Genomic DNA, 24,705 nt, shown 5'->3' on the forward strand with positions numbered 1-24,705 from the left:
AATTAATTTTCACCACTTTTTCCCCTAGATTAGAGGTTGCTTCCAAAATAATACCTGAGTTGCCAATAGAGGTTTTTTTCCCTTTTGTTATCATGGTCTTTTTTAACTTTTAAAAAACTTAGTTTTTTGTAATGCCAGCACTTTGGGAGGCTGCCTTGGGCAGATCACTTGAGCCCAGGAGTTTGAGACCAGCCTGGGCAACATGGCGAAACCCTGTCTCCACAAAAAATACAAAAATTAGCCGGGCCTGCTGGTGTGAGCCTGTAGTCCCAGCTACTTGGGAGGCTGAGGTGGGAGGATCACCTGAGCACAGGGAGGTCCAGGCAGCAGTGAGCTGAGATCACACCACTGCAATCCAGCCTGAGTGACAGAGTGAGACCATCTCAAACAACAAAAAACTGTGGCTGGGCATGGTGCTCACGCCTGTAATCCTAGCACTTTGGGAGGCCAAGGCAGGCAGATCACCTGAGGTCAAGAGTTCAAGACCAGCCTGGCCAACATGGTGAAACCCTGTCTCTACTAAAAATACAAAAATTAGCTTCATGCCTTTAATCCCAGCTACTCGGGAGGCTGAGGCAGGAGAATCGCTTGAACCCAGGAGGTGGAGGTTGCAGTGAGCCGAGATTGCACCACTGCACTCTAGCCTGGGTGACAGAGTGAGAACCTGTGTCAAACAAACAAACAAAAAAACTTAATTTTTTTCTATGTCAGATACATATATATCATTTTTTAAAGTCAAATACTATAATACTTAGAAAACTCAAAATAGTTCTCTATTCCTATTCTGACATTTACCTCCATATTTCTTGATAAGAATTAGCAGTGTGATTATGTTACATTTTTTAGATAACTATCTATTGACCTCCCACAGTGGAAGACAAGAATGTAGCTCTCTTATCCCACCACCTGTGCACACTGCCTCACTTTCTTCATTCAAAATGGTTATATCACCCTTTTTGTTTAAATGAATATTTAGTGTTTAAATTATTCTGATTATGTAAATATGTTTAAAATTGAGCCATATAGTATGATTGCATTTCTTTTCTTGTATAGCTCTTTGTATTTTCTAGAGATAACATTTTTTCCATTTACTTAGTTTTCTATATACCTGTCAATAATTTTATCTCCAAACTTCTTGACAAAACTATAAAACTCATCCCAGCACTTTGGGATGCCGAGGCGAGCGGATCACGAGGTCAGGAGATCGAGACCACCCTGGCTAACACGGTGAAACCCCGTCTCTACTAAAAATACAAAAAATTAGCTGGGTGTGGTGGCAGGCACCTGTAGTCCCAGCTACTCGGGAGGCTGAGGCAGGAGAATGGCATGAACCCAGGAGGCAGAGCTTGCAGTGAGCCAAGATAGCGCCACTGCACTCCAGCCTGGGCAACAGAGCAAGACTGTGTCTCAAAAAAAAAAAAAAAGAAGAAGAAGAAAAGAAAAAAAAACTATAAACCTCTTCATTGTGGTCAGACATACCAGGTAATTTATCCATTTCTTTTTTGAAAACAACCCTTCTGGAGTCTTCTCTCCTGGTTTGCTTTCTCTAGGGCTGTTGTCCAGCCACCAGCTTGGTACCATCATCCTGGGGATTTGCTTCATTTCTTTCTCATCTCTGTGTTGACGTGGATTTCATGTCTTCCTCCTCTTTAGTGTACCCCTTTGCTTTGGTGGAATAAAACCCCAATAGCTTTCTGAGAATGCATACATGAAAGGGAAATACTTTAAAGCTTTGCATGTCTGAAAATTGCTTTTTCAAAATTCTTATACTTTACAATTCTATAGAAATGTTTTCTTCATTATTTTGAAGGCCTTGCTCCATTGTCTTCTATTTCCAGTATTGCTGTTGAGAAGTCTATTATAATTTTGGATTATTTGTAATAGACCTATATATTTTTTTACTTTGGAAACTTTCAGGATCTTTTCATTGTCCCCAAGTGTTACTTAATTTCACAATGATGGGCCTTGGTATGGTTTCCTGTTTTTTGTTTGTTTGTTTTTGTTGTTTTTATAGAGACAGGGTCTTGCTCTGTTGCCCAGGCTGGAGTGCAGTGGTGCCATCACAGCTCACTGCAGCCTCAACTTCCTGGGCTCAGGTGGTCCTCCTGCCTCAGCCTCCCAAGTTGCTGGGACTACAGGCATGTGCCACCATGCCTGGCTAATTTTTTATTTTTTGTAGAGATGAAGTCTCACTATGTTGCTGAGGCTGGTCTCAAACTCCTGGTCTTTAGTGATCCTCCCAGCCTCCCAATCCTAAAGTGCTAGGATTACAGACATGTACCACCACACCCAGCCTTCTTTTCTCATTTATTGTACTTGGTGCTTGACTAGTCCTTTCAATCTAGAAATGTGTACTCCTTTCTGGGCAGTTTTTTTCCTATCGTTTCTTTGATAATGCTATCTCTACATTTTCTCTGTTTTCTCTTTCTTGCGCTTCTCTTAGATATTGGATCTCTTAGATTTAGTTTCTACTTTTCTGATCTCTTTCTTCCTATTTTCTATTTCTTTGTCTTTTTATTCCACTCTGGGAGATTTCCCTTCATTCTTAGTGAATTATTTCATTTGGTTATTAATTTCCAAGGTCTCCTTTTGATCCTGTAATTGTTCCTTGTTATAGCCTTTTATTCTTTTTGTGTGGATTCACAGCCCATCTCTAAGAATAGGAATTAAATTTTATCAAGGTTTTCTTCTTCTTCCTGCTTTGCCTTTGTTTCCTCCAGATTTCCTTTCTCTAATGTGTTTGTTTTGGTCTGTCTTTCAGGTAAGACACTTTCCTCAAATTTCTAGTGAGCCATGGCTATCCATTCATATTTAAGAGGGAGGCACTAAAAGCCAATAGCAAGTTGTATGTGCATGGATTTCTCTTAGGCTAATCAATTTCCAATAAAGAACTCTTATTCTTTTGCCTAGAGTTGTGTGGGCCTAGTGGTGGTATGCCATCGTTCTAGTAACCCAGAGAAAATAAGGGAGTTGAAGTCTCTCCAATCATAGACAGACTTTTATTTAATCCCTGTCAGCAGTATGGTACTGCATCCCTGCTATTAGCTGTGTCCAACCTGTTAGGTTCGGCCTCTCTAGAAAGGAAGCCTCTGTTCCACTCTGTGCCTCCGTGGTACGTATTGGCTTTGCTTCTTCTTGATATTTGTCCTGTAGGAGTTATATTTTAGCTTTTTCCACTCTGGACGTCAATTACTTCTTATCCAGCTGTTTTCTTCTTCCAAAAGTTTGTTGATATCTCTCAACTGCTCTCCTCATCTCTCTTCATTCTTGTTGATTTATACCTCCTTTTTTGTTCATTTTCATGGGATTTCAGGAGGGAGTAAGTTAAATATGTCACTCAATTGTCCATATTAACAGGACATACAATGCAGCCTCTTTAAGGTCAAATGTATTTTGGCTTTTCCAGGATAAACAAAGGATTACTGGTAAGGCTGAGAAGTGATTCTTCCTTTCTTGTACTCTTGCCTGGAAACATGGGGATATGTGTTCCCCCATTGTATTTCTTTCTTTCTTTCTTTCTTTCTTTTTTTTTTTTCTTTAACCAGAGAGGGATATATTTATTTTCTCACATTAAAAAAAAAAAAAAAAAAAAAAAAAAGCTGAACATAAGTAGTCTGGGGCACGTACAGCAACAAAGGCCCAGGATCCTTCCTGCTTTCTGCTTCCTTGGCCTTAGGGTGTGAATCTTGTCCTCATGCTCTCAAGACAGCTGGCTGAGCATCAGCCATCACATCCACATTCCAGGCAGGAAGAAGGCAAAGGTGAAGGGTATTGCACATTGTCAGCTGAGCTCCCTTTGCAGGGTCTTTCCTGCAAGTCTCTCCCGACACCATCCACTTGCATGCTACAACTGCCCACCCTGGGCTGTGAGGGAGGGTAGGACATGGATTTTGTCTGCCCGCTTATCAGAATTGGGCAGAAGCACTGGGATTCTGTTAGTAGGGAGGAAGGATAATAGATGCTGGGTTAACAATTTGCAGTCCCCACCACAGCCAGGACTTAGGCAGGGGTGATCCCCACTAAAAGCCAAAGGTTTCATGCCTAGCTGCAGGGGAGAGGTGCTTGGGCTGGGGTCCTGCCTTGTCTTAACAAATATGAGGCTCTTGTTAATATGAGGTTAAATATTTAACCCTGTGAGGGTGGCTTGTGACCCACGTGCACCCTAATCAGCTGCCTGGCATGACTCAGCCCACTTCAGGGCTTCCAGTTCACCCTGGGGTGGGGGAGGCCTGGGGCATGCTGTTTTCACACACACACTCCTAGTTGATTTCTTTTTCTCCTATAATTTATAAAATTAACACTGCACTTATTGGAAGACATGAAAATCCAAAGATGTGTAGAGAAAAAGTTCACCTCCCTGTGCCCCACCCCTGACTAACCCATGTTAACAGCCTGACCTGCTCCCAGGGGATTCTGGGATCCTGGAAGGTCCTTGAGAAACTCTGTAGTCCTAGACCAGTGCTGGGGGTGGTGGGAGGATGGGCTGGGGAGGGAAGGGGGCTCCTCAGCAGGCTGAGCCTTGGTTGCTCAACCCCGCTGACACTGACTACACATGGAGTGAGGAGTGTGCCGAGGACTCAGCCGCATGGGTGGTCCTTGTGGCCTCTGCCACTGCCCTGGGCAGTCATCACTCAGCCACATCAACAAGCGACACTGGGGAGGCAGGCCTGGGCCACCTGAACTGTCACCTTGTCCTGGTTGACACCTCAGGCCTGGTCGTTATCTGGACTTTGGCTGCAGGGCTTCTGGGCAGAAAGAGCAGATCCAATTGGCTCGTCCTAGCCATGTGCTCCCAGAGCAGCCTGCCCAGGGATCTGGAGAGCAGCAGCCGGATCCTAACCTACTTTGCACCAACAGGCAGGAAAGGGCACGTTGAGTCTGCCACTCCAGGGTTTCAGAAGCAGGCTGCCCTGAGGCCTTCCAAATTTCACAAGGGCTCCTTCTAAGGCCTGGGCTGTGTCCAGATGTTGGACCACATGCAAAGAATGGAGGCCAAGTCCAGAAAGAGGAGGGCCCTCCCCCATGGGAATGCGCACGTGGGAAGGGCGCATTTGCCCCTAGATCCTAGGCTGGATCTGGGCTCAGGAGGCTAACCCCTATGGACCAGCCCACCCATTCAGCCAATGGGCAGCCACAGCAAGGGCAGAGGGAACAGCAGAGGCAGCCCATGTGGTCACAGGTCCCGTGGGCTCCAGAGCTCTCAGCTCCAGGCACCCCTGCCTCCCCTGCTTCGAGCCTATTGGGGGCACACTTCCTGCTGTGTCTGGTCACTAACCTCTGCCCACACCACTAAAGATCCGTAGCTAAACTCTCCTTAGTTGAATCCTCTGCTAACACAAAAGGAAAAAGCCAAATCTCATCTCACAAGACTTTTATTTGAGGTGCACCATGCATGGAGCCTTGCCCCAAATGCCATGGTCATCACATTCAGGAAGAGGCAGACATCCCCACAACAGTCACATGCTGAAGCTTCTGTTTGCAATGTCTGGTGGCAGAGTTCTCACTCAGCAGACCTGTATCATCATAGACATCACCATGTTATCAGTCCCTGGCCTGGATATTGTCCTCGGGTTACAGAAGGGGTTGCACATCACATCTATGTAGGAGTTGTGCAGCTTCCAGAACATCCTGTGGATTTCATTGTCTCGAAGAGCTGTGTTGGAGGGATTCACCACCATGACAAACTTCACCTTGGAGATGGTAGTGTAGCTCTGTCTGCATAGCTGGATAGGGAATGCACTTGTAACACAAGGACTGCTGGGAAAGCAGGTGAAGAACCTGCCAGCTGAGGGCCCTCTGTGTGTCCTCACTTTGGAGAAGTCTGGCAACCTTGAATCACAGGCAGTGCCCAGGCTGGGCTGGTCCTGCAGTGACCACACTGGGTGCATGCCTAGATACTTCGTTGGGGCAACTAGTGTTTACTGGAAAAGCAAAGGGCAGGCAGCTAAGCCTTACCCAATTCAGGCTCCAGGAACCGAGCCACTCAGACTCTGAGTTTCTATGTGCACCTGGGATGCCTCACCCTCTTTATGAATCAATGCCTGGTCCAGAAAGTTAACTGCAAAACCAGAGACTTCATGAATAAGGCGGACCTCCTCTGTAGAGGCCATATTGTTTTGTAAAATAGTGGCTACTGGCACATGTCATCATGGACAAGCTACATTACTACTCTTGGAACGTCTTTGAACTCCATGGTCTCAAGTGATTTGTCCAAAGGGACTGGTCGAGAGTTTCTAGTGACTTATGAGGCAAGACCTTGTAGTCCTCTGTGGGGTAGAGTGGGCCCAGATAGAGCTCCCTCTGGTTGACCAGGGCCTTCCCCATTGAAGAAATCTTCTCATCCACCATGTCCAGAGATGTGTACACCATGTACTGGAACCTCAGCTCGTTCTCCATGGGGGTGCTGCGGATGTAGAGAGGGTAATTCTCCTTGGTGATCACCGGGATGCATATCGCCGTCTTGAGAGGACCAGCACTGGGTGCCCCGCCCATTGTATTTCTAACTCTACAAAGGGGTGCTAGTAAGGAGCTATAGCTATAGTAAGATATCTCGTCCTTTTCCCCATGGCATCAAATATGCTTGATTAAATTAAGAAGAAATAAATTTTTTTTTAGACGGAGTCTTGCTCTGTCACCCAGGCTGGTGTGTAGTGGTGCAATCTCTGTGCACTGCGACCTCCACCTCTTGGGTTCAAGCGATTCTCCTGCCTCAGCCTCCCGAGTAGCTGGGATTAAAGGCATGAAGCTAATTTTTGTATTTTTAGTAGAGACAGGGTTTCACCATGTTGGCCAGGCTGGTCTCAAACTCCTGACCTTAGGTTATCTGCCTGCCTCGGCCTCCCAAAGTGCTGGCATTACAGGTGTGAGCCACTGCACAAGGCCTGAAATAAATTCTTAATGTAATCAATACCTTTTACTCACATGTGAATCACCCTTTTTTTTTTTCTACGAAATAAAAGCAGTTTTTAATTCAATTATTTATTTATTTATTTAGAGACAAAGTCTCACTCTCTCGCCCAGGCTGGAGTGCAGTGGCGTGATCATAGCACACTGCAGCCTTGACTTCCTGGGCTCAAGTGATCCTCCCACCTCAGCCTCCTGAGTTGCATGGTATTTTTCCTGTCACTTGTAAAGAATTGCCAGAGAAAAATAGGGGGAGGCATAGGGTCTGATTAATGAAGATTACCATGAGTTGTAGTAAACCAGGACTTAAATTTTTGAATAATTCCCCCTTGTGGAGTTGGTAAGACAATTAGGGACTAAATGTGGTATATATAATGAATAGAAACTATTTTTCACCTATCAGATTGGTAATAGTTTTTAAGTGTAGCAATATCAAATGTTGACAAGGGTGTAAGCAAAGTACTCTCGTACTTAGCTGGCAAGAGTGGAATAGCCCCTTTGGATGACAATTTGGCAGGTCTATAAAAATTGAAAATGTATACCCTCATGACTGTGTAATTCCCACTTCTCTCTACCCTAGTAAAACCTTGCACATGTGCACAGAAGGCATGTACCAGAATATTTCATTATGGCAAAAAAACAAGGCAGATCTATATATGCTGATATAAATAAATCTCCATGACTAATTAAGTAAAAAAAGGCAAGTTACAGAATAACATATATATATAAAAGTCTATGTTTAACACATTTTAATTGGTATAAACACACACGTGTGTGTGTATATACTATATATTTACTTACATCAATTACATATTCTAGTAATAGATATTAAGTGATATGTAATATATAATACATTTATTTAATATATAATCATGCACCAAATAATGACATTTCAGTCAATGACAGACTATGGATACAATGATGGTCCCATAAGATTATAATACTGTATTTTTAACTGTACCATTTTTATGTTTAGATACAAAATACTTACCATTATGTTATAATCACCCACAGTATTCAGTACAGTCGCATGATATACAGTTTTATAACCTAGGAGCAATAGGCTATACCATATAGCCTGGGTGTATAGTAGGCTATACTATATAGATTTGTATAAGTGTACACTATCATGTTCACACGATGATGAAATTGCTTAACAATGCATTTCTTAGAATGTATTCCTGTTATTAAGTGACATATGACTGTGTATGTAAATGTCTAGATATGTAATATTTGAATATGTAAATGTCTAGAAAAAATGGAAGATATGCATCAAGCTGGTAACAGTGCTTGCTTCTGGAGGGGGAGTGGAATTTTGGCAGGGGTGAGGCAGTCAAGGGAACTTGACCTTTATATGTATTATCTATTTTTTTATATAAATATATTTATATGTTACTTCTATAAGTAAAAATATAGAATATATTTTCTATGTTGTAAGTATAGATGAATATAGAATATATTTATCATATAAAGAATATATGAATATACACATACATACATACACACCCATGTTGTTAGTGATTTTAAATATGCAGGGTAGGCTACGTGGTGGCTCACGCCTGTAATGCCAATACTTTGGGAGGCCGAGGTGGGTGGATCACTTAAGTCAGGAGTTTGAGACCAGGCTGGCCAACATGGTGAAACCCTGTCTCTACTAAAAATACAAAAATTATCCAGGTGTGGTGGTGGGTGCCTGTAATCTCAGCTACTTGGGAGACTGGGGCACAAGAATCTTTTGAACCTGGGAGACAGAGGTTGCGGTAAGCCAAGATCATACCACTGCACTCCAGCCTAGGCGACAGAGCAAGACTCTGTCTCAAAAAAAAAAAAAAAAAAAAAAAAAAAAAGCAAGGTAACTATAAAGTTTGATTTTCAGTGGTTATACTGAAGTGACTGAGTACATTGCTTGGAAAACAGCTCTAGCCTATTTAGAAAGCATTTAGAAAGCTTCTCTGATATAACCCCACCTAATCTGCCTCTGCTTCTTTTTGTCAGTCTAATACTGGTCTAGGGTCTGCATATAATCTTCTTCCCTGCCAACTACTCATCCAGTCAGTTTTCTCCAATCTTTTCTGGTTATGAGAATAGGATGGAATTTGGATTTTCCACTGTCAAACTTCAGTTTCTAGACTTCTTTTTCTAAATGCTTGCAGAACTGCAGTTGTTATTGAATAGATAAGTTTGAAAGTTCTGAATATAAGAATATTTGTGCAGCTCTTTACAGTTTACAAAGTGTCTACCTTTTTATCTTATTTGATCTTCCCAACAACCCTGTGAGGTAGGTGTTATTATTAATTATTGGCATAGATAGGGAAACCTTTGGGAGTCCCTAAGAGCTCACCTAGATCGAATGATTCACTAGGAGGACTCACAGGAGTCAGTATATAGTCATACTCACAGTTAAGATTTATGGGGCTGGGTGCTGTGGCTCATGCCTATAATCCTAGCACTTTAAGGAGGCCAAGGTGGGAGGATCGCTTGAGCCCAGGAGTTCAAGACCAGCCTGGGCAACATGGCGAAAACCCATCACTACAAAAAAATACAAAAATTAGCCAAGTTGGTGGCACACTCCTGTAGTCCTCACTACTCAGGAGACTAAGGTGGGAGGATCACTTGAGCCCAGGAGATAAAGGCTGCAGTGAACCATGATCATGCCTCTGTACTCCAGCCTAGGTGAGAGTGAGACTCTGTCTCAAAAGAAAGAAGAGAGAGAGAGACAGAGAAGGATGGGGAGAAGGGGGAGGGAGGGAAAGGAAAGGAAAGGAAGAAGGAAAGGAGGGAAAAGAAAAGAAAAAAAGAAAGAAAATAAGCAAATGAAGGGCCAGATGTGGTGGCTCACACCTGTAATCCTAGCACTTTTGGAGGCAGAGGCGGGAGGATCACTTGAGCTCAGGAGTTCAAGACCAATCTGGGCTATATATATATATACACACACACACACACTATATATATATGATATAGTATATATACACACACATATACATTCATGCACACACACGTATATAAACTCTTTTCTGAACAGAAACCCAAACTAAAAGATGAAGTGACTTTCCTTAAAGATACTTATTAAGTGTGGCAGTCAAGATTAAAACCCAGACCCTCAGATTCCAAACATTTCCTACTACATAATTTTAATCTCCATCAAATCAAGAATAAATGTTCTCAGCGTGCAATCGAAGTGGTAAAATTTAATGCATAGTTCCTTGAGACATGGAATGCTGAAGTGGTTTTTCTTCCTGTGCCATGTAATGTCTTCTTTCTCTTTTACCTATAACCTTTCTAGGATAACATAAAAGAGCTAGAATTAGAAGTCATCAATCTGCAAAAGGAAAAGGAAGAATTGGTTCTTGAACTTCAGACAGCAAAGAAAGATGTCAACCAAGCCAAGTAAGATTAAAGTTAATAAATGTTATTTCAAGTCCCTACTATGTGTGAGGAGCTTTGCAAGAAATAGAGAAGTAGAAGTCCCATTTACTGCCCCTAAAGATTTAAACGTAGTTATGAAGAGGAAACCTAAACACAAAAGTGGTTAAATAATTGCAATTTTAAATAGCGTCTCAAGTTGACAGTAAAAGAATGTCATAACACAGCACATGATTAGTAGCCAAATAAATTTCTTAGGCAGTAATTGTGTTAAGAGTTCAGAGGCGAGAAATATCAATTCAGGCTACCATGATCAAGGAAGGCTTTGTAAAAAGCGCTTGAGCTGGCTTTTGAAAGATTATCACACTTACTAGATAACAGCAGTTTCTTTGTCCCTGCGCTAATGGTAAATTAGCTTGTGAATGGAATTAATGTCCAGGCTAGTGATTAAAAAAATCAATCTAGCCATCTCTTACCCGTTAAGAATAAAACCAAAGCAGATAACTATAACATTCTACTCTCCTTCAGACCTCTGCTGTATGGGCTACGCTACCTTCTTTTTACTCAGTGACTCCATTTTATCTCTCGGTTGAGTCTAAAGCTCATGTTTGTAAAAGTTATGCTGAATGTTTACTTTCTATCTCAGACTTCTATAATAGTCATCAGAATTCTTCATAGCTAAAGTGAAGTGAAATGCCTTCAAAGAACCATTCTGATGCAAAAGGGGCGGCGTATATTGAGGCAGTTGCATTGCTGTGTACTAAAAGTTGTCTTACTCTTTGTATTAAGCTCCTATTATTGAGACAGGTTTGGTTGTTTGGGTGGTATTCTTTTTTCAAGATGGCTATGTGACTAGTCACCTATTTTGTATATGTCAGGATTGTAACTCTGGGAGTCTAGTATTATGTCTTTTGAAGTCAGGCTTTGCTGCTGGTAGTCCTCACTTCTACAGCATCTGTGTTTAGGTTGAGTGAGCGCCGCCGCAAACGTCTCCAGGAGCTGGAGGGTCAAATCGCTGAACTGAAGAAGAAACTGAATGAGCAGTCCAAACTTCTGAAATTAAAGGAATCCACAGAGCGTACTGTCTCCAAACTGAACCAGGAGATACGGGTAATAAATTCTAATCCTTGCATTTACTCCCATTGGAATTTACAAACATAGGTATTCCATTTAGAAATACACCAGAGGTGTTTTCAGGTGAGAAAATAGCAGGCAGGGCAATCATTTCAAGTGTGTGAATTTCCACAAATGCCACTTTTGCAGAACATTGTGCTAGTGGTCATCTAGGATCTGCTCAGTATAACCTTGCTTTGACATTCAAAATTTAGCGTTAGAGTCTCTGAAACCAAAGAACAAAGACATCTCCATGCTTAGTGGTTATATCCTGATCACCTTCCATGATCACGCAGCATAATTTCCTGAAGTAGTAACAAGATGACGGACACCTAGAGAAAATTCTCAGTTATTGAATATTCAACTTGTGGCACCAACAAAGTGGTGGTTACAGGCTACTTGTACTGAAACCTTTAGAATACAGTGGTTGCTAGGTAGATTTGTCCTGGAGGCTTAGATGTTTCCTTGAAATTTCATTTGTATACAGTGAATTTAGGGCTGGATTTAGCTTGTAGGTACATTTTTCTTTACTGTCTTCTCAGTGTTCACTTGTGTAGTCTATACTTGGAAACCCTGTGCAAGCATAGCAAGGGTATTATAAGCCTAATCAGAAAATCTGTTGGGGACCGCTTTCCCAGCCTAGTTCTGGCTTTTCTCTCTTCTTAATGGTAAGTCTATCCATCCGCACCAGCCTAGAATAAAGTGCAGATGACTAATACTTGTGCTGGTTTTTGTTTTTATAGATGATGAAAAACCAGCGGGTACAGTTAATGCGTCAAATGAAAGAAGATGCTGAGAAGTTTAGACAGTGGAAGCAGAAAAAAGACAAAGAAGTAATACAGTTAAAAGAACGAGTAAGTAACTAAAACTTCTTGAAGGCCTAGCTAATAAATGCTTCTCTGAGCTGACTAACAATTTTGATGCTTCTCTTCAAATACCTCATGTCTCCAAAAGTGTGACATTTTCATGAATTTAACAACTTTGTATTAAATGTCTACTATGTCTATTATGTTCAAAGTACTATCTACTAGGCACTGTGAGAAATAGAAAAATTAGTAGTATATAAACTCTGCCCTTGAAGAATGTCTTATCTAAAGGAGACGGTAAGACATAAGCATGGATTTCTCAAATACAAGGAAGAAAGAGATTTGGGCTATAAGAATAAAATACCAAAGTAAGAGAAAGGAAAGCAAATTTGCAGTTGGAGTGAAAAGATGATGGCTGAATAGGCCCTGAATAATAGGAAGGGTTTTGATAGAGATAAGTACAAGCATTCCAGATAGATAGATCAAAGAAATAGAGATGACAACTTTGTAGGCATAGTCAAGGAATGGCAAGTGGTCCAACTGGGGTGAAGTATAGTAGTGGACCATTCCATTGGAAAGGCAAGTCGAAGCTGGATTATTAAAGATCCAAGAAGTTTGAACTCATTTTGTTAGTAGCATAAAGATTTTTAAGGGTTTTTAGAAAGTGTTATCAACATAATACTGCTTTAGAAAGACATATCTGGGAATAATGTATAGAGCAAACTGTAATATTGAGAAACAGAGGCCAGAACACAAGAAGATATTGTATAATCCAGAAGAATTATAAGGGCCTGAATATACATCTGACAACAGAGCCCCCAGAATATATGAAGCAAACACTGACAGAAATGGAGAGAGAAATAGACAAATCAACAGTAATAAATATTTGGAGACTTCAATCCATCTCTTTATTTTCTTTCTTTTTTAGAGATGGGGTCTTGTTCTGTTGCCCAGGCTGGAGTGCAGTGGTGCAATCATAGCTCACTGGAGCCTCAAATTCCTGGTCTCAAGCAATCCTCCCACCTCAGCCTTCTGAGTAGCTAGACCTACAGCTGTATACCACCACACCTGGCAACTTTTTTATTTTTTGTAGAGATGGAATCTCACTATGTTGCCCAGACTGGTCTCGAACTCCTGGGCTCAAGAAGTCCTCTCACCTCAGCCTCCTAAAGTGCTGGTATTACAGGCATGAGCCGCTGAACCCAGCCCCTACTTTAATAATAGATAGAACAATAGGCACAAGATCAGTAAGGATATCGAAGACTTCAACAATATAATACCTAGCATTTTCATATCTATATTCATGAGATATTGGTCTATAGTTTATGTAATATGCTAGATTATACACTATACCTAACAGACATCTATAGACTACGCCAACCAACAGCAGGATATGTTCTTCCTAGGTGCACATGAAACATTCTGCAGGATAGACCATATGCTAGCCCTTTTATCCCTCAATAAATTTAAAAGTATTGAAACAGGCCAGGCATCGTGGCTCACGCCTGTAATCCCAACACTTTGGGAGGCCAAGGTGGGCAGATCACCTGATGTCAGAGTTTGAGACCAGTCTGGCCAACATGGTGAAACCCCGTGTCTACTAAAAATACAAAAATTAGCCGGGCATGGTGGCATGTCTGTGATCTCCTGTATTCAGGAGGCTGAGGCAGGAGAATCGCTTGAACTTGGGAGATGGAGGTTGCGATGAGCTGAGATCGTGCCACTGCACTCCAGCCTGGGCAACAGAGCAAGACTGTCTCAAAAAAAAAAAGTATTGAAAATAATACAAAATCTGTTCTCTAACCACAATGGAATAAAATTAAAAATCAGTAACAAAAATAAATTTGGGAAATTCACAAATATGAAGAAATTAACATAATCCTAAATAAATAATGGGTCAAAAAGGAAGTCATAGGGAAATTTAAAAATACTTTGAGATTAATAAAAACAAAGATACAACATACCAAAACTTATGGGATACAGCTAAAACAGTGTTTGGAGGGAATTTTATAGTTGTAAATGCCTATATTAAAAAACGCGAAAGGCTCCTGTAGTCCCAGCTACTTGGGAGGCTGAGGTGGAAGGATCACTTGAGCCCAGGAGTTCAAGACCAGCCTGGGCAAAATTGTGAGACTGCATCTCAGTTTTCTTTTTTTTTTTTTTTTTTTTTTTTTTCTTTTTTTTTTTTGAGACAGAGTCTCGCTCTGTCGCCCAGGCTGGAGTGCAGTGGCCGGATCTCAGCTCACTGCAAGCTCTGCCTCCCAGGTTCACGCCATTCTCCTGCCTCAGCCTCCCGAGTAGCTGGGACTACAGGCGCCGCCACCTCGCCCGGCTAGTTTTTTGTATTTTTTAGTAGAGACGGGGTTTCACCGTGTTAGCCAAGATGGTCTCGATCTTCTGACCTCGTGATCCGCCCGTCTCGGCCTCCCAAAGTGCTGGGATTACAGGCTTGAGCCACTGCGCCCGGCCTCAGTTTTCTTTAATTGAAGAAAGATCTTAAACCAATAACCTAGCCTTCCACTTTAAAACACTGAAGAAAAGAGAGCAAACTAAACCCAAAACTAGTAGATGAAAGGAAACATTAAAAAATTAGAGTAGAAATAGGCTGGGCACGGTGGCTCACTCCTGTAATCCCAGCACTTTGGGAGGCCAAGGCGAGTGGATCACCTGAGGTCGGGAGTTTGAGACCAGCCTGACCAACATGGAGAAACCCTCTCTCTACCAAAAATACAAAATTAGCCGGGCATAGTGCTGCATGCCTGTAGTCCCAGCTACTTGGGAGGCTGAGGCGGGGGAATCGCTTGAACCCGGGAGGCAGAGGTTGCACTGAGCCAAGATTGCACCATTGCACTCCAGCCTGGGCAACAAGGGTGAAACTCTGTCTCAAAAAAAAAAAAAAAAAAAAAGATTAAAGTAGAAATTAATAAATACAAAATAGAAAAAAACAGAAAATCATTGAAACCAAAAGTTGGTCTTTTGAAATGATCAACAAATACTGACAAACCTTCAGATAACCTTAATAAGAAAAAAAAGAAAGAAAATTTAAATTACTAAAGTTAGGAATGACAGAGGGAATATCACTACTAGTCTTGCTGGAAGGAAAGGATTATAAGGAATTACTGTTAACAACTGTACGCCAACAAATTAGATAGCCTAGATGAAGTGGACAAATGCCTGGAAAGACAAAAACTACCAAAACTGACTCAAGAAGAAATAGAAAATCTGTATAGACCCATGACAAGAAGTTAAATTAGTAGTTTAAAAACTTCCCACAAAGAAAAGCCCAGGCACAGATGGCTTCACTGGTGAGTTATATCAAACATTTTAGGAAGAAATACCCATTTCTTGGCCTGGTGCTGTGGCTTATGCCTGTAATCCCAGCACTTTGGGAGGCTGAAGTGGGCAGATCACCTGAGGTCAGAAATTCGAGACGAGCCTGGCCAACATGGTGAAACCCCATCTCTACTAAAAATACAAAACTTATTCAGGTGTGGTGACACACACTTGTAATCCCAGCTACTTGGGAGGCTGAGACACAAGAATTGCTTGAACCCAGGTGGCGAAGGTTGCAGTGAGCCAAGATCACACCACTGCACTCCAGCCTGGGCAATAGAGTGAGATTCTGTCTCAGAAAAAAAAAAAAAAAAAGACAGAAATACCCATTTCTCAGAAACTCTTCTGAAAACTATAAGCAGTGGAAACACTTCCCAACTCATTCCATGAGGCTTATGTTCCCTGATACCAAAACCAAAGACATCACAAGAAAAGAATACCACAGACCAATATATCTTAATATAGGCATGAAAATCCTCAACAAAATTCTAGCAAACTGAATCCATCAACATTTAAAAAGGATGATAGGCTGGGCATGGTGACTCACACCTGTAATCCCAGCACTTTGGAAAGCCGAGGCGGGCAGATCACTTGAGGTCAGAAGTTTGAGACCAGCCTGGCCAACATGGCAAAACCCTGTCTCTACTAAAAATACAAAAAAGAAAAATTAGCTGGGCATGGTGGCATATGCCTATAATCTCAACTACTCGGGAGGCTGAGGCATGGGAATTGCTTGAACCCAAGAGGCAGAGGCTGCAGTGAGCCAAGATCATGCCACTGCACTCCAGCCTGGGCAACAGAGTGAGACACTGTCTCAAAAAAAAAAAAAAAAAAGGATGATACACTTATGACCGAGTGAGGTCCATCCGAAAAATGCAGAGTTTGTTTAATATATGGAAAATTTATGTTATATACCATATCAGTAGGAAAAAGGACAAGAACCACATGATCATCTCAATAGACACAGAAAAAGCATTTGACAAAAATCTAACACTCTTTCATGATAAAAACACTCAAGAAACTAGGAATAGAAGAGAACTTCCCCAGTGCAATGAAGGGCGTGTATGAAAAACCCACAGCGGCCGGGCGCGGTGGCTCAAGCCTGTAATCCCAGCACTTTGGGAGGCCGAGACGGGCGGATCACAAGGTCAGGAGATCGAGACCAGCCTGGCTAATACGGTGAAACCCCGTCTCTACTAAAAAATACAAAAAACTAGCCGGGTGAGGTGGCGGGCGCCTGTAGTCCCAGCTACTCGGGAGGCTGAGGCAGGAGAATGGCGTAGACCCGGGAGGCGGAGCTTGCAGTGAGCTGAGATGCGGCCACTGCACTCCAGCCTGGGCGACAGAGCGGGACTCCGTCTCAAAAAAAAAAAAAAAAAAAAAAAAAGAAAAACCCACAGCTAACATACTTAATGGTGAAAAAGAGCATACTTTTCCCCTAAGATCAGAAACAAGACAAGGATGTCCACTCTTGCCATGTCTAGTTAACATTGTCCTGGAGGTTCTAACCAGGACGTTTAGGGAAGAAAAATATATAAATGGCATCTAAACTGGAAAAGATGAAGCAAGACTATCTCTGTTTATAGATGACATGATCTTATATGTAGAAAATCCTAGAGAATCCACTAAAAGTCTATTAGAATTAATATATAAGTTCAGCAAGGTTGCAGAATATAAGATCAATATAAGAAAATAAGTTGTGGTCAGGCACGGTGGCTCACACCTGTAATCCTAGCACTTTGGGAGGCCAAGGCAAGCACATCACTTGAGGCCAGGAGTTCAAGACCAGCCTGGCCAACACAGTGAAACCCTGTCTCTACTAAAAATACAAACATTAACCAGGCATGGTAGCACATGCCTATAGTCCCAACTACTTGAGAGGCTGAGGCACGAGAATCACTTGAACCCAGGAGGCAGAGGTTGCAGTGAGCTGAGATCAGGCCACTGCACTTCAGCGGGCTACAGAGCAAGACTCTGTCTCAAAAACAAAAAAAAAACCAAAAAAAAAAAAAAAAGGAAAATCAGTAGTATATTTATATACTAGCAATTAACAATTTGACAATGAGATTAATAAAACAATCCCAGGGCTGGGCACGGTGGCTCACGCCTGTAATCCCAGCACTTTGGGAGGCTGAGGTGGGCAGATCATAGGGTAAGGAGTTCGAGACCAGCCTGGCCAACATAGTGAAACCCCGTCTCTACTAAAAATACAAAAAACTAGCCAGGTGTGGTGGTGGGCACCTGTAATCGCAGCTACTCGGGAGGCTGAGGCAGGAGAATCACTTGAACCCGGGAGGTGGAGGTTGCAGTGAGCCAAGATCACGCCATTGCACCACTCCAGCCCAGGCGACAGTGCGAGACTCCGTCTCAAAAGAAAAAAAAGAAAGAAAAGAAAACAATTCCATTTATAATAGCATCAATACAAATAAAATACTTAGGAATAAATTTAACAAAAGAAGTGTAAGACTTGTATACTTGAAAACTACTAAACATCATTGAATTTAATTAAGGAAGCCTTAAATAAATGGAAGGATATCCCACGTTCATGGGCAGGAAGACTTGATATTCTAAAGATGGAATACCCTTCAGATTGCCTTACAGATGCAACACAATCCCAATGAAATTCCATCTGGTTTCTTCACAGAAACTCACAAGCTGATTCTAAAATATATATGGAAATGCAAGGGACCTAGACTATTCAAAGCACTCAAGGAGAAGAACAAATTTGTAAACATCACATTTACTGATTTTAAAACTTTCTACAAAGCTACAGTAATCAAGACTGTGTGGTACTGTGTAAAGATAGACATATAGGTCAATGGAATAAGATTGAGAATCCAGAAATAAACTTACACACTTACGGCCAGTTGATTTTCAACAGTAATGCCAAGACAATTCAATGAGGAAAACAATTTTGTCTTTTCAACAAATAGTCCTAGAACAACTGGATAGTCACATGCAAAATAATGAAGTTAAAACTTGTGGCCAGGCACAGTGGCTCACGCCTGTAGTCCCAGCACTTTGGGATGCCGAGGTGGGTGGATCACTTGAGGTCAGGGGTTCAAGACCAGCCTGGCCAACATAGTGAAACCCTGTCTCTACTAAAATTACAAAAAAATTGGCTGGGCATGGTGGTACGTGCCTGTAATCCCAGCTCCTCGGGAGGCTGAGGCAGGAGAATCACTTGAACCTGGGAGGCAGGGGTTGCAGTGAGCTGAGATCATGCCCCTGCAGTCCAGCCTGGGCAACAGAGTGAGACTCTGTCTCAGAAAGAAACTTGCTCTCATACCATATACAAAAATTAAAACAGACCAAAACTTAAATGTACGAGCTAAAACTATAAATCTCTTAGAAGAAAACATAGGTGTTAATCTTTGTGACTTTGGATTAGACAATGATTTCTTAGATGTGACACCTAAAGTACAAACAGCTAACCAAAAAAGAGACAAAATTAAAAGCTTTTGCATTGTAAATAATACCATCAAGAAAGTGAATATGATCAGACATGGTGGCTCACGCCTGTAATCTCAATACTTTGGGAAGCCAAGGTGGGAGGATTGCTTGAGCCCAGGAGTTTGATCCCACCCTGGGCAACATAGCAAGACCCCATCTCTAACAAAAAAAAAAAAGAAGAAGAAGAAGAAAGTTAATAGCCAGTCCATAGATTGGGAGGAAAATATTTGCAAATCATATAGCTGATAAGAGTCTTATACCCAAGATAGATAAACAACTCTTACCGGCCGGGCGCAGTGGCTCACACCTGTAATCCCAGCACTTTGGGAGGCCGAGGCGGGCAGATCACCTGAGGTCGGGAGTTCACGACCAGCCTGACCAACATGGAAAAACCCCATCTCTACTAAAAATGCAAAAAAAAATTGGCCTGGTGTGGTGGCACATGCCTGTAATACCAGCTACTGGGGAGGCTGAGGTTGAAGAATCGCTTGCACTCGGGAGGCGGAGGTTGTGGTGAGCCGAGATCGTACCATTACACTCCAGCCTGGGCGATAAGAGTGAAACTCCATTTCAAAAAAAAAAAAAAAAGAACTCTTACCAATCAACAATAAAAATATAACTCAGTTTTAAAATGGGCAAAGCAATAAGTACATGAAAAGGTGCTCAATGTCATTTGCCATCAGAGAAATGCAAATCAAAACCACAATGAGATGCAGTTTCACATCTACTAGGATGGCTATAAACAAAGACAGATGATAGTAAGTCTTAGCAAGAATGTGGAGACACTGAAAGCCTCATACATTGTCAGTAGGATGGGAAAATGGTATAGCTGCTTTGGCAAACAGTTTAGCAGTTTATCAAAAGGCTAAATAAAAACCTAGAGGTACCATATGATCCAGCAATCCCACTCTTAGTTTTTTCTACCCAGGAGATACAAAAATATGTCATATATGCAAAAACTTGTACCCAAATGTTTATGCAGCAGTAGTCATAATAGCCAAAAAGTGGAAAAACCCAACATGTCCATCAGCTGATGAATGGGCAAATAAAATGTGGTCTATCCATACAGTGGAGTAGTATTCAGCCATACAAAGGAATGAAGTACTGATACATGCTACAACATGGATGAAGCTTGAAAACATTTTGCCTAGTGAAAGAAGCCAATCACAAAAGACCATATATGATAGGATTCCATTTATATGAAATATCCAGAGTAGGACATTAAAATCTGTAGAGACAAAAAATAGATGAGTGGTTGTCCAGGGCTTTGGGGTGGGGTGATGGGGTTGTAGGGTGATCACTAAACAGTATATTTCTTTTTGTGTTAATGAAAATGTTCTAAAATTAAGTGTGGTGATGTTTACATCAACTGTGTGAATGTACCAAAAGCCACTGAATCATGTACTTTAAATGAGTGAATTGTATGGTATGTGAATTATATCTCAATAAAACTGTTAAGAAGAACAAAAGAAGAAAGGAGACATCTCTATAAAGTGATGACAATTTTACTTTCTACAGGAATATATATTCTACATTGACAAGGATCTTTGTTTTGCTCACTTCTGTATTTCCAATGTCTAGAGCAGTGACTGGCAAGTAGTGCACACTCAATAATGTTTAGTGAATGATTTTAATCATAATTAATGCAAAATCTACCTTTCAAAAAATGAAGGAAGTAGGGCAACAAAAAGTACCACGGGCTTTTCAGTGACTGGAAAGTCAGAGGAAACAGCTAGTTTGAAGAGACAGAGTTGGTTTTAGGAGAATAATCTTTGGGATGGAGAGACCTAGAAAATATTGGATAATGTTGGCCTAGAGTTCAAGGGAGAAGTTGGACTGGACTTTGCAATTAAGAGTTGTCTTTGGGAGGCCAAGGTGGGTGGATCACGAGGTCAGGAGTTCGAGACCAACCTGACCAACATGGTGAAACCCCGTCTCTACTAAAAATACAAAAAAATTAGCCAGGCTTGGTGGTACATGCCTGTAATCCCAGCTACTCAGGAGGCTGAGGCAAGAGAATCACTTGAACCCAGGAGGCAGAGGTTGCAGTGAGCAGAGACCGAGCCACTGCACTCCAGCCTGGGCGACAGAGGGAGACTCTGTCTCAAAAAAAAAGAGTTGTCTGCATAGAGGTGAAAAATGAAACTTTGGGAGTAATGAGATAATGGAGACAGAGAATATATAGAAAAAGAAGGCTAAGAAGAGAATCTCTTCTTTTTTTATTTTTTTCTGATCTCACTCTGTCATCCAGGCTGGAGTGCAATGGAGCCATCTTGGCTCACTGCAACATCTGCCTCCTGGGTTCAAGCGATTCTTCTGCCTCGGCCTCCTGAGTAGCTGGGACTACAGGCACATGCCACCATGCCTGGCAAATTTTTGTGTATTTTTAGTAGAGACAGGGTTTTGCCATGTTGGCCAGGCTAGTCTTGAACTCCTAACCTCAGGTGATCCACACGCCTGAGCCTCTCAAAGTGCTGGGATTACAAGCATGAGCCACCATGCCCAGCTGAGAATCTATTTCATGTATAAGAAAATAAAAAGAAGACAATGAAATTTGTAAGGTAGGAAAAGAATTAGGATGGTATGGGAAAGTTATTGGTAGTGCTAACGATGCTGGGAGAGAAGCCAAAGAAGATGGTGACTGTAAAAAGACCATTGAATTTAACAAGTAGGAAATTCCAGGACAATTGGTAGGAACTACTTACAAGGGGATTATGGAGTGAGCAATAATGACAATTGGAAGCACTAAACATAGACCTCTCTTTCAAGAAGTCTGGTGCTAAGAAGACTGTTGACTTTCCTCTTTTCACTGGACTAGCTTAGTCCTCTGGCTGTGTTTCTTTAATTATCTTGACTTCCCATTTCAACACACATCTTATTTTATTATAATTGTGTTGCATGGTGTTTGTATTCTCTGGTAATCTCCGTAAGAGTAGTAACCGTGTCATGTTTATCTCTGTATCATAGACACCTAGCCCAGTGCCTAGTATGTAGTTGATGGCACAGTAAATATTATACTATTGAATGAAATGAATTGTTCTAGTATGCTGGCAAAGACATGACAAAAATGGCTGACCATTCTATCCAGATTCGATAGGAACAAGTGAAGCCAGAAGGAGCTTAATGGATTATTAGAAGAGGGAAAGGGCCAAGAAATCAAAGCAGTTAAATATTGTGTGCTCAGCTGAAGCAGGTGATATCCCATAGTATTTCTTGGTATTCTTTATCTTGAATCTCTGGGAAGAAAAAGCACATTCAGTAATAACCTGTTTTTATTTTTATTTTAGATTCGGGGGTACAGGAGCAGGTTTGTTACAAGGGCATATTGCGTGATGCTGAGCTTTGGGCTTCTACTGATCCCATCACCCGTATAGTACCCAATAGGAAGTTTTTCAGCTCTTGCCCCACTTTCTCCATCCCTCCCTCCTTTTAGAGCCCCCAATGTCTATTGTTTCCATCTTTATGTCTCTGTGTACCCAGGTTAACCTTGTTTAGTTCAAAAATGAAAAACCTCTTTTTTTTAGCTGCAAGTTACTTTAATTTTATAGGTGGTTGGCTATGTGATAGGCTTTCTCTTTTTTGCCAGCCACCCGGGTTTTATAATGGATGGACAGGTAGGGTTGATGGGAAAAGAATACTGGTCTATTTATCAGGAGACCTGAATCCCACCTCTGTCAATAACTACCTATGTGGAAAGGACTGTTCACTAGATGATCTTTAAGCTTCCTTCCAGACCTCACATTCTAGGATATTATTTCTAGTAGTTGACTTATGACTGAGACTCAAGAATTTGGCCACAGAGCAATAAGCCAAAGGGAAAAACTACTTCCCCTCTACACACAAACATGGTTTCTAGAACTACGAGTTTTTGACTCATAGGAGAAGATGAAGGCAGCTCACTGTATTGTAGTTAACCTTACAAATCAAGGATGTCTTGAGAGACGCCTTAGTTATAGTATAAGGTTTTATTTTAGCTAGCTGAACAGCAATTCATATCTGACTTTTTTCTTGTCAGGACCGTAAGAGGCAATATGAGCTGCTGAAACTTGAAAGAAACTTCCAGAAACAATCCAATGTGCTCAGACGTAAAACAGAGGAGGTAAGAAAATTCAGTCTGCTAGGTCAAGTATATTGTCATCTTCAGGCTTAAATGCTTGCAAAATAATATCCTTTAAACGAGCAAGTGTCCTGAGAAACCAGGGATGCCAGTCTTCACAAGCAATTCCTAAATCTTGATTGCTGTTTATATGCCATGACCTGTGAGCAGATAAAAACTTGATGAAAAATGGTACTGTTCAAATAAGGATTTTTTCCTAATTGGACTTGAGCCTTTCCTGAAAAAACAAAGTGATATTGATATGTGACATTTCTAGACACCTAGTCTGCAGAACTTCCTTGAAGTGTATTCCTCCCCTAGGCACCAAAGCAGTAGCTGTTCATTATGTCCATGGAGATTTATAAACCTGGTTCCTATAGGAACTCAAACCCATGTAATTTTTATCTTTACTAATGTGCTAGAAATGGGATTTTTTTTTTTTTTTTTTTTTACACCTTTCATTCAACATTACTATGTGCCAATTTTATTTAGGCAGCAGCTGCCAACAAGCGTCTCAAGGATGCTCTCCAGAAACAACGGGAGGTTGCGGATAAGCGGAAAGAGACTCAGAGCCGTGGAATGGAAGGCACTGCAGCTCGAGTGAAGGTATGAACAACTTGAACTGCCATTTCTCTTGTGAACGCTGGGAACAGGAGAAAAGGAGAAATAGCTTTTTTTCTCTTTTTTTTAGAAGTAAACACTGCAAAATCTAAAGTTCTACTTGAAAGCCTTATTTCCTAAAGATAGCAATGTCTTTGAACTGTTGTTAAAGACCAGGCGTATAGAACTCTTTCTATCCTTGCCCCTGTTGAGGTTCAGTTACTTTTTTAAACAGCTTCATTGAAATAGAATTGACATATTATAAATTGTACATATTTAAAGTTCACAATTTGGCCAGGCATGGTGGCTCACACCTATGATCCCAGCACATTGGGAGGCCGAGGTGGGCAGATCACCTGCAGTCAGGAGTTTGAGACCAGCCTGACCAACATGGTGAAACCTCATCTCTACTAAAAATACAAAAATTAGCTGGCTGTGGTGACAGGTGCCTGTAATCCCAGCTACTTGGGAGACTGAGGAAGGAGACTCCTTTGAACCCGGAAGGCGGACGTTGCAGTAAGCCAAGATTGCACCATTGCACTCCAAACTCGGTGACAGAGTGAAACTCTGTCTCAAAAAGAAAAAAAAAGTATACAGTTTGGTGAGTTTGGACACATGTATACACCCATGAAATCATCACCACAGTCAAGATAATGACAGTGTGCTTCATTGCCTAAACTTTCTTTGTATCCCTCTGTAATCCCTCCTTCTCCTCCCCGGTCTACCCCTCTACTCCCCATTTCATATATATTTCTTTATATCCCCACAATGGTTCCAGGCAACCATTAATCTGCTTTCTGTCACTATGGATTTGTTTTCATCTGGAATCATACAGTATGTATTTTTTTCTGGTTTTTATTCAGCACAATTATTGTGAGATTCATCCATGTGGTTGCATATATCATATACAACTTCTTTCCTTTTTATTGCTGAGTGGCATCCTATTCATTGTATGGCTATACCATAATTTGTTTTTATATTCACCTGTTGATGGACACTTGGGTGTTTCTAGTTTTTGGCTCTTACAAATATTGCACT

At 41.4% G+C, this 24,705-nt stretch overlaps 2 protein-coding genes across 4 annotated transcripts in view; one reads left to right on the forward strand and one right to left on the reverse strand.

Annotated features, from left to right (window-relative positions):
• The window catches only part of KIF4A (kinesin family member 4A), a 133,074-nt gene that overhangs the window by 73,054 nt on the left and 35,315 nt on the right, over positions 1–24,705 (forward strand). For both annotated transcript variants that reach the window (XM_074029486.1, XM_005593863.5), the window contains exons 16-20: positions 10,187–10,290; positions 11,232–11,376; positions 12,123–12,233; positions 22,987–23,070; positions 23,560–23,673. In XM_074029486.1, the coding sequence (XP_073885587.1) occupies positions 10,187–10,290; positions 11,232–11,376; positions 12,123–12,233; positions 22,987–23,070; positions 23,560–23,673 (558 nt within the window). The remainder of the gene's footprint in view (positions 1–10,186; positions 10,291–11,231; positions 11,377–12,122; positions 12,234–22,986; positions 23,071–23,559; positions 23,674–24,705) is intronic.
• Positions 5,470–6,546, reverse strand: LOC123571383 (trafficking protein particle complex subunit 2-like protein). 2 transcript variants are annotated; one of them, XM_065537961.1, is made up of 2 exons: positions 6,242–6,546; positions 5,470–5,709 (listed from the first exon to the last, which is right to left on the reverse strand). In XM_065537961.1, exons 1-2 carry the CDS (start codon positions 6,490–6,492, stop codon positions 5,505–5,507), a joined length of 456 nt encoding a protein of 151 aa, XP_065394033.1. In that variant the 5' UTR covers positions 6,493–6,546; the 3' UTR covers positions 5,470–5,504. The 2 variants fall into 2 exon arrangements, with proteins under 2 accessions (XP_065394033.1, XP_045240295.2); XM_045384360.3 differs by having other exon boundaries at positions 5,470–5,829; positions 6,256–6,464.

The sequence above is a fragment of the Macaca fascicularis genome, chromosome X (assembly GCF_037993035.2).
Source record: "Macaca fascicularis isolate 582-1 chromosome X, T2T-MFA8v1.1".
Lineage (NCBI taxonomy): Eukaryota > Metazoa > Chordata > Mammalia > Primates > Cercopithecidae > Macaca > Macaca fascicularis.